The sequence below is a fragment of the Ammodytes marinus genome (assembly GCF_949987685.1).
Source record: "Ammodytes marinus genome assembly, chromosome: 12".
In the NCBI taxonomy this organism is placed as follows: Eukaryota; Metazoa; Chordata; class Actinopteri; order Uranoscopiformes; family Ammodytidae; genus Ammodytes; species Ammodytes marinus.
The window spans coordinates 22,817,051-22,832,948 of record NC_137216.1 but is presented as its reverse complement, the minus strand read 5'-3'; the positions used below and the strand labels follow the sequence as shown (position 1 = coordinate 22,832,948).

At 42.4% G+C, this 15,898-nt stretch overlaps 1 protein-coding gene across 5 annotated transcripts in view; it reads left to right on the top strand.

The window, feature by feature from the left end:
• LOC307258129 (LIM domain only protein 7-like) overlaps positions 1-15,602 on the top strand; it is a 48,987-nt gene extending 33,385 nt beyond the window's left edge. For 2 of the 5 annotated variants that reach the window (XM_080037547.1, XM_080037550.1), the window contains 19 exons: positions 117-846; positions 1,252-1,518; positions 1,999-2,110; positions 2,907-3,068; positions 4,043-4,227; positions 4,323-4,386; positions 4,707-4,763; positions 5,945-5,970; positions 6,498-6,605; positions 7,602-7,688; positions 8,538-8,800; positions 9,525-9,641; positions 10,228-10,278; positions 11,266-11,321; positions 12,109-12,292; positions 12,714-13,037; positions 13,808-13,916; positions 14,684-14,786; positions 14,886-15,602. In XM_080037547.1, the coding sequence (XP_079893673.1) occupies positions 117-846; positions 1,252-1,518; positions 1,999-2,110; positions 2,907-3,068; positions 4,043-4,227; positions 4,323-4,386; positions 4,707-4,763; positions 5,945-5,970; positions 6,498-6,605; positions 7,602-7,688; positions 8,538-8,800; positions 9,525-9,641; positions 10,228-10,278; positions 11,266-11,321; positions 12,109-12,292; positions 12,714-13,037; positions 13,808-13,916; positions 14,684-14,786; positions 14,886-14,908 (3,028 nt within the window). In that variant the 3' untranslated portion in view covers positions 14,909-15,602. The remainder of the gene's footprint in view (positions 1-116; positions 847-1,251; positions 1,519-1,998; positions 2,111-2,906; positions 3,069-4,042; positions 4,228-4,322; positions 4,387-4,706; positions 4,764-5,944; positions 5,971-6,497; positions 6,606-7,601; positions 7,689-8,537; positions 8,801-9,524; positions 9,642-10,227; positions 10,279-11,265; positions 11,322-12,108; positions 12,293-12,713; positions 13,038-13,807; positions 13,917-14,683; positions 14,787-14,885) is intronic. The other 3 variants (XM_080037549.1, XM_080037548.1, XM_080037551.1) reach the window with 3 other exon arrangements.
• Positions 15,603-15,898: the final 296 nt, after the last annotated feature.

Sequence of the window (15,898 nt, the reverse complement as noted above, 5' to 3'; positions counted from 1 at the left end):
ACCCCATCCTCTCCCTAAATTGCTTCTGTTCCCGTGCTCAATCTTTAAAACATTTCCCAATCTCTTTCCAATTATTTCCTGCTTACCTCTTTATCCCATCCCTCTTTCCTGCACAGAGAAAATAAAGGAAGCAACAACAACAGTGTCGGTGGCCGCCTCAAATCATCTCTCTCGTACCTGGACAAAGACGAAGACGACGTGTTTGACCAACCTGTCGCTCCGCGTAGGCGAACCCTTCCCCCTAGGAGCAGCACTATTGACACTCCTTACTTTTCCTCCGAACCCCCTAAGCCTTCTCTGAGAGAGGCCGACCCCCCGGCTGTTTCCTCAGCTACTGGCAGGGCCGCCTCGTGGGAAGTTAAAACTGTGGACAGTCCTGCAGGCAGCGACACCACCACCACCTCCACCTCCACCTCCACCACCATCCCTACTCCCCCCATCCGCAGCTCTCTGCGCAGCTCCCAGCCTCCATCCACTGTACCATTGCGGAGGAGTCCAGTCCCAGAACACACCAGCAGCAGTAGCAGCAGCAGCACAGTCAAGACAGAGAAGACCACAACAGTTGTCTCCCCACCGAGCTACATGCAAAAGGCACCCGAGCCGAGGCGTCCACTGTCGGGCACACAAACTGAAGCGGAGGCCCCTTCCTCTGGTTCTCTTCTGTCCAAACGTCAACCACAGTTCAGTTCAATAATGGAACCCAAGCCTCCCGGGGTGTCTCGGGTTTCCGCCTCCCTCCCCAGGAGCTACCAGAGACCGGATAGCGCACTTCTAACCTCAGTTGTCACACCAAGGCCCTTTGGGACCACATCGTCCCGAATCACATCACTCCCCCGAGCCTCCACAGTGAGTACTATATCATTCTATCATGCTGAAGGACATCTAGAGGGCAGGAAGATACGATGTTTGTTTGGCACCAAGAATTCTTTGCCTTGTTAGTTAGGTACAGTGTTATTTGTTTTGAGTGCATCAGTGTTACCCAAGAGTGCGATCTAATTACTGTGTGAATAATAGATGAAGTTAGTGTGACAATGTGTTATGATGCGGATTCAGTTATGAGGGCTGCTATTTTCAGCCTCCTTCACATTCATTACTTTTGCAGTTAATACATTCCGTTTAACCAGATCGCTCAGGCAATTTCAGGTGGAGATTGTGAACTCATGAAACAGTTCTTTTCACTCACTTGACACCAGCTGATCCCAATTCCAAGGTCTTATTCTCGATGACAATCTGTGTTCATCCCCGTAACAGATGGACGACCCTCACAAGCGCATCAACGGAGACGTGGATGTTTCTAAGAGGTCTTCCGTGCCGACCCGCTATCAGCAGTTCATCACCTCTGAGGAAGATGTGCGCTCTCAGTCCAGCTCGGCACACAGCAGTGAAGATGAGGAGGAGGAAGAGGAAGGCAAGACCCCAGCCAAGAGCGTCCCCTCTGCTCTGAACATCTCACCTGTACCTCCTCAGGTCAAGAGTGTAGCCCCAGTCAGTCCTGCTCCAGCCAAAGACACCAGCCAGGTAGTGCTACTCAAGTAACCTACTGTTGACAATACAGATTAGCTTCTACTGTATGTTGAAGGCATGGGAAGATAATGTGTGTGTTTTTTTACACAATGTTTTTGTATTCAATGTGTGTGTCTAGACGGATTTTTTTTTTCTTTACCTTTGTGGAAAATAATTAGTGAATACAAGTTTTATCAAATTTTTTATTATTTTTTTTAATAAGTAAAAGTTTCCTAGAAATAACAGAGTGCATCATTTGCAGAAATGCAAATATAGCAACAGGTTGGCTTCTAATCAGCAGCCATAAATGATTTATACAAGGGCTTCATACCAAAGCTGGCCTGCCGGCCTAAACACACACACACACACACACACACACACACTCCAGAGTGATGGAAAGTCAAGCGCATTCTGTATTTCTGCACTCCTAGCCAGCAGCTCGTTAATATTTGCTGTTCATCTCCACTCAACCTGTCGTGTCGTTTGGTTTACTAGGAGCACTGTGAGATGCGGATCAGCCTGAACCAGAAGCCCAACAGCAGCAGGGACTTTGGCTTCCAGTCAACCTGGGACTCCACCGGAGCACGAGTCACGTCTGTGCAGCCAGGTATAAACTGATCAGAGGAGAGAAATACCTTTAAAGAAAAGGGATTTGAATTGTATGGATGGAGCTTTAATCATCTTCCAATATAATGTTTTGCTGGTCAGCCAAACTGGCAATGTTACACTGCATTCCTAGTGGACAAAGATCCAACAGGCTTTGGCCATATTTCTCTAAAGCTGATGTATTCACAGTTACAGTACTCAGTAAACCAGTTCTTAGGCTCCGTTGTACTTCACTGCACTGCTGGTTAGTTGTCAGCAGGTTTTCCAGTCCATTGCAGTGGCAATGTCAGGCCTATGTAGGGCAGCATCTATCTGGGTCAGATCTTCTGGGCCTGAGCCTCTCTTTCCGCAGATTTCCCACCTTCACAGAATCTCATGTCATTTAGTAACATTTTAGAAACACTTGTAACACAGAAACATTATGTCATTTCATGTACCCTAGTTTTCAGTCGCACCAACATTGTAATTACAGTTGTTAATAAGCTGGCTTAATGTCAACTGTAGTCCTTGGGTGAGATGTTCTCAAATAACAATTAAGGGACAGGTTAAGACACACAGTACACAAATCATGCATTCGTCATTCAGTACAGTAAAAAGAAGCAAAACATTGATGCCACAGCACGATGACAACTTCCACTGCTTTCAGCATTGTTTAATATCTGTGACAACTAATGCATTGTAGCTATGTGCGTATATTTCGTACTGATATCATATAACGTGAAAACCATTAAAACTAATCAAATGAACTGCTTTTCTCGCTGCTAATGCCCTGTTCCTCTGGTTCCATCATGGTATAGGCAGCCCGGCCGAGATGTGCCGTCTTCAGACTGGAGACGAGGTGCTGACAGTGAACAGGCAGCAGGTGGCAGAGATGAGCTACACAGACTGGAAGACCTGCATGGAGGAGGCTCTGCAGGACGGCAGTCTGGTCATGGATATACGCCGGCACGGCAAGAACAGTGCGTCATCTGAACACTGTGTGTGTGTGTGTGTGTGTGTGTGTGTGTGTGTGTGTGTGTGTGTGTGTGTGTGTGTGTGTGTGTGTGTGTGTGTGTGTGTGTGTGTGTGTGTGTGTGTGTGTGTGTGTGTGTGTGTGTGTGTGTGTGTGTGTGTGTGTGTGTGTGTGTGTGTGTGTGTGTGTGTGTGTGCGTGCGTGCGAGTTGTTTGTGAGTGTCGTTTGCGTGCAAGTGGGGGAATTGAATAAATTTAGCCACTTTACGGTTGCATTCCTGGACTGACAGTACCACTTATGTTGCCTGCATTGCTAAACGGTTTTGACACTTAAAATTGGGCCGTAAACTATTGTGAAATCATCCGTGAATAATCTCATGACAGCCGGTGACGGACCCGTAACTTCTCTTTCTTGTGTGACGAGGGGAAGACTGTTATTGTGTTTAGTGCGCTATCCTTGTCCTGTTTTTCCAAATTTCATCTATTTTCTTTCATATTCGACTTTCAGTGTTTTTCTTTGGGGGGAAGTAATCCAGCTCAGGTCCTCCTGAGCTGTTTTTCGTTTAGGTATAGCAGGCTAACTATTTCCAACTACTGTACCTCAGTCTCACCTTATTAAAATAATAAAACCGCCAGGAGTAGCTCACTTGAACTAATGCACAGTACTTTAGTGAAGCTCAGCAGCTGTAGGCGTGTTAGAAAAGACTGTGTTTGTGGTTCATGAAAGCTTTAATAGGCTGCATGGCTGGGGAAGGTGTTTCTCTGTTGTCCCTCCTGCTGTTCTCTATAACAACTCCATAACAACAACCTGGTCCACTGCTTTACAGTGTTCTTAATGTAAATAGTCCATTCTGTGTTCAATGTTGGAACTCACATATGCACAACAGCTAGATACACACGGGCATAGTAAACATGAGATTTTTATGTTCAAACACACATCACATTTTTTTGTTATTTTTGCCGTTGCATTGTCGGCATGCAGACTGGGACAGAGATCAGCCTTCCCTGCCATTTAAAAGCCATAAGACCATCAATCTGACCAGTACGGATCATCCAATACTTCTAGGTTCCCTCGACGCAAACGTTGTCAGCCCCACCTTGGATTTCACCTCACGCACTTCCACAGAGAAGCTGCCGTCCAAAGATGCCCCCACCCACACAGTCATAGTAAGTGACCCAGAATACCTTAAGGTCCACTCAGGTTATTATTTTCTGTATTGTGCCTCTGTAATGTGTGTACACCCTGCCATGTCACCCGACAGGATGTGGCTTCAAACGGAGTTAATGGAGGTTTCCGCGAGCAGCCGGTGACCATGAGGAACAAAGGTAAAGAGCAGAGCGCACAATCAGAAAGGTTATCGACAATCCAACCAGACTATTTCTGTACTGAATACAAAGACACACCAGTAGGGAGGGTCAGTTTTTAGATTTAGTCTTGGAAGAAAGATCTTTGCAAACACTGGACTATTGTGGATAATACTGATTAACATTTACCCTGTTATGTAACAAAATAATGTTTAGGAATCATCTTAAGCAGCAAAGTGTAGTGTATGTATGTATTCATGTATTACGTATAATATAAGGTGTTATATTCCTTGTCGACACTACTTTATCTCCTGTGTCCTGTTTTCCCATCTCTCATGTAGAGGCAGAACCCCTATCAATGAAAAACTTAAAACGGAGGTCAGAGTTTTTTGAAAAAGGTAAAAAAACAAATCAAAACCAAAAATAGTGACCAAACGGGGGCGGGGTGGTACTTTATGACAATACTTACTTCTGTGTAAACTGGTGGCTGGGCTCTCTGTGCTTTTTTCCCCACTGAATTCCTCAGCAGGGATTTGTGCATGTTTCTTATCTGTGACAGCCTCATGTTCGTTTGATAAGTAAGCTATTATCAATTGATTATGAGCTGTCAGGATTAAAATAGATTCCTCAATAGCTCTGTTTTGAGGCTATTCCTTATCATTAAAACAAAATGTTTTTCCTGTTGTGCTTGGTGCCAGAGCTTAACCCTTGTGCTGTGCCCCTCTTCCTTCTTTCAGGCAGCTCAGGGTCCAGTGTCAATGCGCTGGTCTACCTCTGTGGTAAACAGGGTTTAGTGTGCAGTGGCGACCTCACCTTTGCTTGGTACACTCTGGGATACTGACTTGCTTTTCAAACCAGGGGATTCTAGGGATATTTTGTGCACACATTAAGGAATTTTCTCTTCACCAGCCCTTTTCACTTTCACAAAATGTATTATTTAAGAATTACGAAATAAAAGAAAAATTAAAAGAAAAAGAAAACTGGTCTGGTCAGCACGTCAGACACTACACCAGTGTACCAACCACAAATAGGAATCTTTGAAGTATGTCGTGTTTGTGGATTTTCTTTTCTTTTTGAATGGTGTTCCGTTTTTGATTCACGGTTACACTATTCACTTTGCTGTGCATGATGTTAAAAGCATTCCTGTTGCTCTCCCTGTGTGCACGTATTGAACCGTGTGAAGACTGGCTGTGCTGTACTTTGTGTGTGCTACCTATGCATGCCGCTGCAATTAGTGTTTGATTTCGTTGTCCTCGCAATCAGTATATTGATTTTCCTATTCACAACCATTTGGCTGGCGTACAATGTAAATGTCAATATGCCCCAGTGGGGGGCACTTTGACCTTTGGCGCTAGAGGTTGGTCAAAAAAAACATCAATTACTGACTGTTGTTGTTATAGATGTCCTTTTTTTCAATAAACAATTGTGACTTGACTTTACAATCCAGTTGAAACTTAAAGAAGCCCTGTCAACCTAAAGCTGCTACAATATACATCCTCAAGGGTTAACTTGTATTAATTTGCCATGTCTTTGCATGCCAGACATACTGACTGCATGATTGTTTTTTTTTCTTTTCTAGGGGGATCAGAGACTGCAATGCCAGATGTGAGTAGCATCATCAGTGCATAAAGAGCACTCTTTGTCTCTGCTGTGTTGGCTCTTATGGCATGACAACAGCTGTGAAAGCAGATAGCACACATTACAAAGCCCAGGTCAATTATTTAAGAATCTGACACGCACGGCTATGCTGGTTTTTCTCCAGACGTTGGTTCACTCTTTAAGCCTTTTACTTGCCCAGTTACTCACCTGTGATTGCAGGGAGCTTTCATTCCGATGTCAAGTAAAGTACTCAAGCGTCTGATGAGAAATTGTGTCCCGTGTTGTACACATTTTAAATCCCTCTGGAATAAAATGAATAGAGGAGTGTAGCACTATAAGAGAAGCGCTACTTCCAAAATGGAGATAGACATATTTAATCCCTTTTTTAAAACCATCAAAATGAGCAGGTAGAGGAGAAAACAGCTAGTGTGCCGGATTTCATCAATTAGTGTAATGATGTCCCAAACAGTTTACTAGATTGAAATACACAAGCATGGACATTTATCCTGCACATGTATCTTCTCTGTCCGCAGATACCTGTCCCTCCCATCACTCCATCCGTCAGCCGCTGGTCCTGGAACCCAGAGGACGAACGCAAGAGACAAGAGAAATGGCAGAAGGAGCAGGAGGTCCTCCTTCAGGTACACAAAGGCACACTGGTTTAGCAGTAAAGTCAGTGTATAACCTAAAACAAATGCAGGGTAATAAATCCACCCCTGACATAAATCCAGCAGTCATGAAGGTTTCGATGTTCAGTTTCTGTTTTACAGAGAGTAAATTACTTAGTTTGAGGTGCTGTGAGGTTAAATTAGACAACAAAATACTAATAAAGCCAACAAAACAGATAATCAAACAGAATAACATTCTGATAAAGACAAAATCCATATTGTAATTTTATTGAATATATACAATAGTGAAATATTTTGTCTGCACTCATTGGAATAGACATGGACAAAACATAAGAATATACCTCTCGATGTGAATCAATTAATTGAAGGGCTGTTATTTTGGACTTTGTTCATTTGAGCTCATTGCACCTCACAAACTGGCACCTGAGTGCATAGAAAAGACTAAATGATGCAACATCACCATCCATTTGATCAAAAACACCCATGTGGACATCTGACGCTGACACAGAGCGTCAAACGACGGGCCAGGAATCGATGCAGAATGCTTCCTAATAGGCTCAAAACAGAAAACTCTGCAGCGGAGTGAAAGTAAAGATCTGTCTCGTATCTGAATCCTGTCGAAAACAGTGTTATCTGAACGGTTTATTTCTGGATGCAGATCAAAGGTGTCCAGGCGGAGCGCCGATGTAGTTTGTTACTCCCTCAGTCTTCACTCCCTGTTGGATTCACGGTCTGATTTTATGAAGTGCCGGGGAGACTTCCCGCCGTGAGCGAGCGTCTTTAAGTCTATCATCTTTCAGTATGGTTAGAAAAACACGTACAGTAGTAGATCTGGGAAGGATCTGAAAACAATGAAGCTACGATATCTATTCAGTATTTAGCCTATACCCTCTTTACAGATTCTTCCCACTTCACTGTACAATGTGGACATTCTTTTAGATTTTTCTGTGTGACTATGTGCATTCATGTCTTCTAAATGCGTTGACCTTTGACCTCTATTTCCTGCAGGAGAAATATAAGCGCGACCAGGAGAAACTACAGGAGGAGTGGACAAAGGCTCAGCAGGAGATAACAGAGAGCAGAGACCAACAAGAGGTAACAGAAGTGTTTTCTAGTAAATTACAGCCTATGAAGTTGGCATTGTGTTCTTACTGATAGCACTTTAAATGTTTCCAAAGAGCGTTGTCGATTTGAAATTGCCATAATTATTCACATGTACTTAGCCACATGTTACATGTTACATGGCTAAGTGCAGGTATAAGGGCGTATTCAGGATGCAGGCTCCAAGAGAGTGACAAGTGATAGCAGAAGAATGTCTAATGGATTTCCTATGTGTGCTTTCCAAGTCATGGTTATGCAACAAAAACCCCACTTTCGATTTGAATTCCCACACACTCGCTGGTTTGTCACCTCAGGGGGATTACAGGAGTTTCTCCATTGTTGTTGCACTTCCTCCTGGAGGTTAGGGCGAAGGTCAGATTAACAACATGTAAGGCAAGGCAAGGCAAGACATTTATATATTATTTATATAGCACAATTCAAACACAAGGCCACTCAAAGTGCTTTACAGGGGCAAGATTAAAATACATAAAACACATTAGAAGACATTTAAAAGCGAATGAAAAGAAGTAAAACATTTAAATTAAATTAAAAGTACAGGTTAAAATGGAAACAGAAAAGTCTTCAGACTCGATTTAAAAGAACTGAGGGTTGCAGCAGACCTCAAGTTTTGTCAAATGCTTCCCTTTGTTTTATGTTTTGTTTATTTGATAGGGACAGAGCATGTAAATTAACATCAGTATCTATAAATAAAATACGTAAACATGCTGGGGTAAGCATAATGCTAATTTACATGCATAGTCCCTATAGGAAGGTGACAAAAACCAAAACCTTAAAAATAACAATAAACAAATACACCGTCCTTTCTTTCACTCTCTGCGTCAGCCCGGGAGCGTTGAGGTGGACGGCGTCCCACACTCGCCACTGTCTCCTCAAGTATACCAGCCCACTGCCCCCTCTGCCTGGGAAGAGGAGGAGAGAGAGAGAGAGAGGCAGAGGAAGGAGGAGCAGGAGCGCCACAGGCAGGCGGAGGAGAGGAGGAAGAGGGAAGAGGAAGAGAGGGAGCTGCAGCGTCTCCAGGAGCAACGGGAGAGAAAAGAGAGGGAGGAGGAGGAGGAGAGGAAGAGCATGGAGGAAGAGGAGCTGAGGTGTGTTGAAGAACATTTTTAGTGTAACAGAATCTCATCATCCGGAGATTCAAAGTAACACCTACATGTAAATTCATCATCCTGGCACAACCCCCTAGACTCAAATAACCATTGAGTCCTCAAGAGCTAGACTAGTATTGTAGCGGCCAAGCCCTTTTCGAAGCCACTACCTGGTTGTTTAATGGATCGTTCCGACGTGCGCCCAGTGCGCTCAGTAAATAATAAACGGTAGAAACGTTTTACTATAGCACAGCAGGTTTATTTTCCATATAAATCCATTCACCGGCAAAATACTTTTTCTCATAATATACTTAGAAACCAAAAATAACAAAACAAATTGCTGATATCTATACACGTAAAGAGAACAAAGGGCACATGGGCACAGTCGAAAAAACTGCTTTCTTCCCAATTAGACAACACCTGTTTCCTGTTTTTCCTTGGCTTAAATCACCTCCTTGGGCTGACCCACATTACCTCAGCCACACCCAATACAGCTCCCTAGTGTTTAAACATGAACATAACATAATACATTAATATGGCTCCTACAAGTATCGACCCATGTTTAGTCTCCCAACCATTTGATCACGACACAACCATTAGGTATAAAGCAGCTCATTTTGAGTATAAATCCCTCAGACAAGACCCTGGCATGACTCTGATGATTACCCTCATGAATGCTGACCCAAAGAGGGAAGTTGTTTTGACAAAAGGACTTGTTCCACAGGTGGCAGAAGAGGAGAGAGGAGGAGCTGAGGGAGGAGGAGAGGAAGAGACAGGAGGCGGCAGAGCAGCAGCGCAGAGAGAGGGAGAGAGCCTTACAGCAGCAGCAGCAGCAGCAGTGGTTAGTAGAGACACTGCTCCTCCAACCAACCAACTCACAGTTTACTCACACGTCCCCCTCATCTGTTTGTCCCCGTTTGACAATAACACATTAAAAGGTGGAGTGGTTTGAACTTTTTGAGAATGCTTGTTGTGGAAAATCTCTTTCAAGTGGAAATCTGTGAATATTCTCCTCACGATCCACTATCTGGCTGTACTGTGTGTGTGTGCTGGCTGAAATACAATCTAATGTTAATACACAGCCTAGGCTCAGTTAACAGCTATGTAAACAAAGGGGGCTCACTGTAGCTAGCAACATGCCCGTTTACAGAGTCTAGGTTGTGTATTATACATTATTATTTTTTAACGTACACAGTACCTTCAGGTAGCAGATCGTCAGGATATATTTACTGATTTTGACAAAAAGCGATTTTGACAAAAAGTGATTCCTGACTCCACCTTTTTAATTGTGAAAACATAACCTGCTTTTATTCGTCTGTGCTTTAACATAAGTGCAACTAATGTGTTTGTGCATGTGCTTTGTCCTTCACCTTTGTGTTTGTGTAACCCTTGTTCCACCTCTCTCCACACACTACCACTCACCCAAGGGCTGGTGGTTCCCAAGGCTTTGCCCAGCCTCCACTGTCCTATTCAGACAGGTTAGTACAGGAGGGACTGCGTATGCATTAGTCAAACTGCATCTACACTCATACTTTATATATAATGCTTCTCTCGGTATTGCTCTAATCAGCTATTGGCACTAATAAAGCCTCCCCATACGTCAAGTTTTTATGTAATACATGTTTTATTCACACCCTATTTTGAAGAGATGTAAAAATAAAGCCCCTCAGTATTATTTATCTTCTTAACTATTTCTTATAATAGAGTGAGTAGGTTGTGTTGGCAAAACTGGATTTTAGTTAAGTACTTTAAGATAAGTGTGACCAGCTGCATTTTACTCCTCAATTAATCCTTTGTTGCATTCATGTTAGCTTTTCGACATCCAAGTGGATATTTCACCTTTTATTTATTCAGCCCTCTGCGACAGAAGTTACCTTGGCAACAGTTTTTTTTATTGTCTGAATTTTAGAGAAACTGCCAAAAAAACAGCATCTCTCTAGCATATAATCCTGCCAAATGCCAACACCAGTTTCCAACAAAGAAGAACAATTTGTCACTTGTGTGTTACTGTAACCCGAGGACATATATAACAAATAGCCTCACACTAATTTTTCTCAATTATTTATTTGTGTATGTCTGTGACACAGTGAATCATAGTTTTCTTTTGTACTATTTGCAACACATTTCTGGGCACAGAAAAACGACCTGGCACAACTTATACCTCCAGTTATTCACTTCAGCAAGGTCTCTTTGTAGGCTCCATTTTCAAAATAATATTTCAAACGAATCTCGTCTCTTTATATTGATGGTCACACAATTTGAAGTCCTCCAGCAAATGGGTAGGGTCTCCAGCTGAGAGGGGAATTAACTATAATTGGTCTGCAATCAGTAGTGTTCTTGTGTAACCATTCCAAACGAAAGAGATGTTTATTAGACTATTTCATAGTGGTAACAGATTCTTTTAAAAAGTTGTAAAATGTGTTCTTTTAATAAGGCTTAAAATGTTAATTTCTTTTGTTTGCCAGGGTGAAATCCAAATCATCTCCCCAGCTTGATGAAGAAGAAAATACTTTCAATAAAGGTCAGTTTTCTATATTTACTGTATTCTATATTATATAAATTTGATTATAGTTTACCTTACATCAAAAAAGCAGTGGTTTGAAAGACTGTATGGTCAGTGCAACAGGGACATGAGACATGGACTGTTAAAATATAAGCCTCTTCATACCGGGGTTGTTTAAAAAATGACTCCCTGTACAAATGTTGTTGCACATGTATGTGGGCTGTACTCTACTGTAGGTGTGCATATGCAGCCAGGGGGCATGGCTCAGTGGCTGCTGGAAGAGCAGTTGAGGAAAGTGCGTGACAAACAGGCCCAGAGTCAGTTGGCCGCGTCAGAGCTGGAGATGGAAAGGAGAAACATCCTCAATGCCATGAGATACAGACAGCCAGAGAGAGGTGGAACTGCCCGACTCTCCGCTCAATCTCCTCTTTGATCAGCTGATTAGTCAATAATAAGGATATTTTGCTGAATCAAAAAGCTGCTTGATTTAACAGCTGACCAATAAAAAGAGAAAAATCAATCAAGCAAGCCAACCAGAAAATGAATTGCAGCCAAAGCAATTAACTCATTGATTAGCAGTTTGATTCCCAATCGGGCTCGACATGTTTTTGCTTCCACAATTTAATTGCACTTTTGATTTTTCTTAATTGAACCTGACCGGACCGGATCCACATTATCACAATCTCATTCTTTCTGTCCCCGTATTTTCCAATTCCTTTGCCAGCCCTGATCTGAACTACTTATTTTGAGTTTCATTTCAGCGAGCATAACGTTATGGTTTTGTCTCTCTCCCCTGTGGGTGCAGTGACGGGCAGCAGAGCTGGTGATAAGAAGGGTCAGCAGACTGGGACACAGGCCGAGGCAGAGCGTCAGCAGATCCTCAACGAGATGAAGAAGAAGACTTCTCTGATAAAAGACGGCAGCTGGATCCGCCAGAGCGCTGCAGACCCCACCGCCAACAAGGAGAGTGACGTGCCACCTATGCGCAGGTACATGAGAGTAAAAAGATCAGCTCTATTGTGTGATGATGGTGGTTGGGTTTTAACACAAGCTAATATCCTGTTGACTTATTTTTGTGGGCTTAAAATTAAAACATTTAGGCTATTAGTCTGGCTACCAGTCTGGAAATTTGGTCTTATAACATACAGGTGCATTTTAAACAAATTAGAATATCCTGGGAAAATCCATTCAAAAAGTGAAACTTATATTCTAGTTTAATTACACAAAGTGAAGTTCACTTTTTGAATTGAATTTTAGAATTAAAAAAAAATATTTCATTGATATTCAAATTTTTGTTAGATGTACCTGTAGAGTAAAAGCAATCGGTACAGGTACAGTTGATAGCCAGACAGTTTAAATGGCCCTTACTAACGTGGCTAATGCGGGCCCTGCCGTGGGTTGGCTTTGCAGAGGGGAGTCTCTTGACAACTTGGACGTCTCTTACAACTCCTGGCGTTCATCGTGGACACCCAGGACCAACTCTTTTAGCCAAAACTACAGCCGCCCTAACTCTGCCCTCTCCGGCAACACTTACACTGGCGGGTTAGGGGCCCAGCAGAGGCCCGGCTCCTCCACTCTGCCTTCCTCCTACTCCATGAGCTCCCTGCGTGGAGGAGCGGGAAACCCCTCTTCCAACTGGCCTAGGCAGTCTCCTTCCCCATCGCCATCCTCTCCGTCACCAGCCACCTCTCCAGAGCCGCTGTCGGACGGAGGAGGCCAACAGCAGCGGAGCAGGTAAAAAATCAACAATGCTGCTTTCGCTTAACATCCCCATAAAGCTAACTCTAACCTCTCACTGGTATACTGGGTTGAATAATCAAAGTCCAGGTGGTGTCGTTAAACCTTAACTTTGGATGATGGGGGATAGGTGGCAGAAAAGGCATCTGAACCTAAAGTGTTTTTCCTTGATGTTTTAATGTGTTATAATATGCTGTTATATTTGTTTATGTGACATTCTCCATTCTCCATTTCACACCTGACAGAATATACCCAGACTTCTCTCTACAATCCTTTTTTTTTTACAGGTTTCCTATTAAATATCTAAAATACAGTATAATTTTAATACACCTGTTTCTCTTTCTGTGTTCATATGCTGTGAGGCAACAGCCTGGCACTGATATAGTAGGACATTACACATTTGTTTGCCTAATTGTTTCCAATTTTATTCATGTCCAGACAAAAAACCTACCTTATCCATGAAAGCCTCATAGATCCGTTAACAGAATGCAGAAACATCATTCAATATTTAACATCATGTTGTCATGTGGAAATAGTCATTGAGGACGTTTTGTTCCATTTTAACAGGAACATGACTGGCTCTCATCCAAAATGAATATTCAACATGATTAGCAAAGAAATGATGTATCAGTCCAACCCTGTTTAGTATACCCATGGTGTGAACATGTGTATTGTGTGCGTTTAGTTATTTTGTGTGTATGCCTACACACATGCTTTGTGCATGTGTGCTCACCTCTTATATCACAGCTTTACGTTCTGTAATCCAGGTCAGTGAGTGGCAAGAAAATCTGTACGTTGTGTGACACCCCGCTGGGAAAGGGAGCAGCCATGATCATCGAGTCCCTTGGGCTCTGTTATCATTTGACCTGTTTTAAGGTGAGAGCTGACGGCCCCCCGGGAGCACATCATTGGCACACGTCGGCCGACCCTAACCTCGTCACTCCAGCATCCTCTTTTTTCCCCTTTTATTACTAACCTGGTCAATCTTGGTGGATGTCAAAGTTGTGATATCAGCTTACCAATGAAGGTTCTCTGTGCCAAAACCTGCAAGCCCAACTATTCAATACCTTAACTTTGTTTCTTTTTTCCAACACTTAAAGGGTGGGGTCAGCGATTCAAGAGAATGAATCAGTGAATATTTCCTCACGATCCACTAACTGTATGTGTACTGTGTGCACGCATAAACAAATTCTGGTGTTAATACGCAGTTTATGCTCTGTAAACTGGTCTGTAGACAAATGGCATGTTAACAAAGGGGGCCCATGGTAGCTAGCAACATGCCACTTTACAGAGCCTAGGCTGTGTATTAACACTGAGATTTTTGATGATATGAGAAAAGAGTTATTTTGACAACCAGAATTGCTGACTCCGCCTTAACTCTGACTGTTGATCCTTCCTGGAACTTTGGTCTCTTGCCTTGAATTTGGTTTTCTGTATCTGAACAGTGATCCATCCTGACAATCGTCGTCTATTTGTCTCTCATTTATTCTTATTCCATCATGTTCTCTTTTAATATACTATCAAAGTACAATCAAGGGGCTTCTGTCTGTCCTCATCCCTCCGCCGTATGGTCTTGGAAACTTTGGTTAAGCTTCAACTGGCTGAGTAGCACTTTAACTTTTGCCTTTCCTAAACCTCCTCAGTGTATCGACTGTAAGTCCGAGCTCGGTGGATCGGAAGCCGGGGCTGAAGTCAGAATACGAAACAAACAGCTCTACTGTAACACCTGCTACATGCGATTCAAAAGTGAGTATAAATTATCCATCTGATCAGCATAATAATGTGTTGTTTTTCGGCTTTGCTTTGAGAGAAATAACACTGCTTTCTTCCCCTCTTTTGTTTTAGCTGGCCAGCCAACCGTCATGTGACATGCTCCAGCAGATTGATGAAGAAACTACTTGTGACAACAACCCATGAACACTAAAGTGAACATTGAAGCCATTGCAAATAGCTGAGAGATTTGGTTTGGACATCTTTCCATTTTTGACTGATGAGAATCATCTGTGTGGGTTTTTTTTTCAGTGTGTGATTGAGAGAGGGTAAGCTTGCAATAAGAAGTTATCTACTTTAATGTGTTTATATCATATTAAGTATTACTGTTGTACAAAGTGTAAGGTTTCTGCATGCACCACAGTTTCTAAATGTTTTAGCCGTGAAACTAGTCAAAAATGTCTTTAAATTGTCTGTATGATTATATTGAGGCAGATCTTTTTCATAACCTTCACCGAATGCAGATGAGTTCACAGAGTTTTCATGGAACCCTTGCAGGATCATAATGCTTCTTTTTCCGCTGTATCTTGTGGTATTAACACGTTTTGTCGACCAATGTATACTTATCATGTCTATGTGCCTTTTCATTCATAACAGGGAGAAGTAATTAAAGATTGTTAGAATTCTTTCAAAAATATATATATATTTAAAACCGTCTCGCTTTGATAGCACTTGTCTTCTGGAGTTTTCACTGATAGATGGAGGATTGTACACATGCGCAGGTTTCCCGAGCGAAGAATATATCATACAGAATGGCATTGAACAGTAACGTTTGTAAATAAAATGACTAAACGCTCATCTCATGTGTGTATTGTTTACTCTTTTTATAGCTGTGAAATTGCATAATTCTTTCCAATGATATGCCATTATGTGATGCAAGGCTTCTCCTGCATCTGTAATCAGAAATAATGATATTCTTCTTTCTCTGTCCGTCTGTCTCATTCTCTGTTGCTCTGTAGTGCCACAGTCATAATGAAAGGAATTTCAATTAGCTTTTTGTGCAAAGGTTCAGAGGACCTGGCTGCTCTGTGTTCTCCAAAGCCAATTTGTCATGCATATTTCATTCAGAGCATGCATGCATTATATTT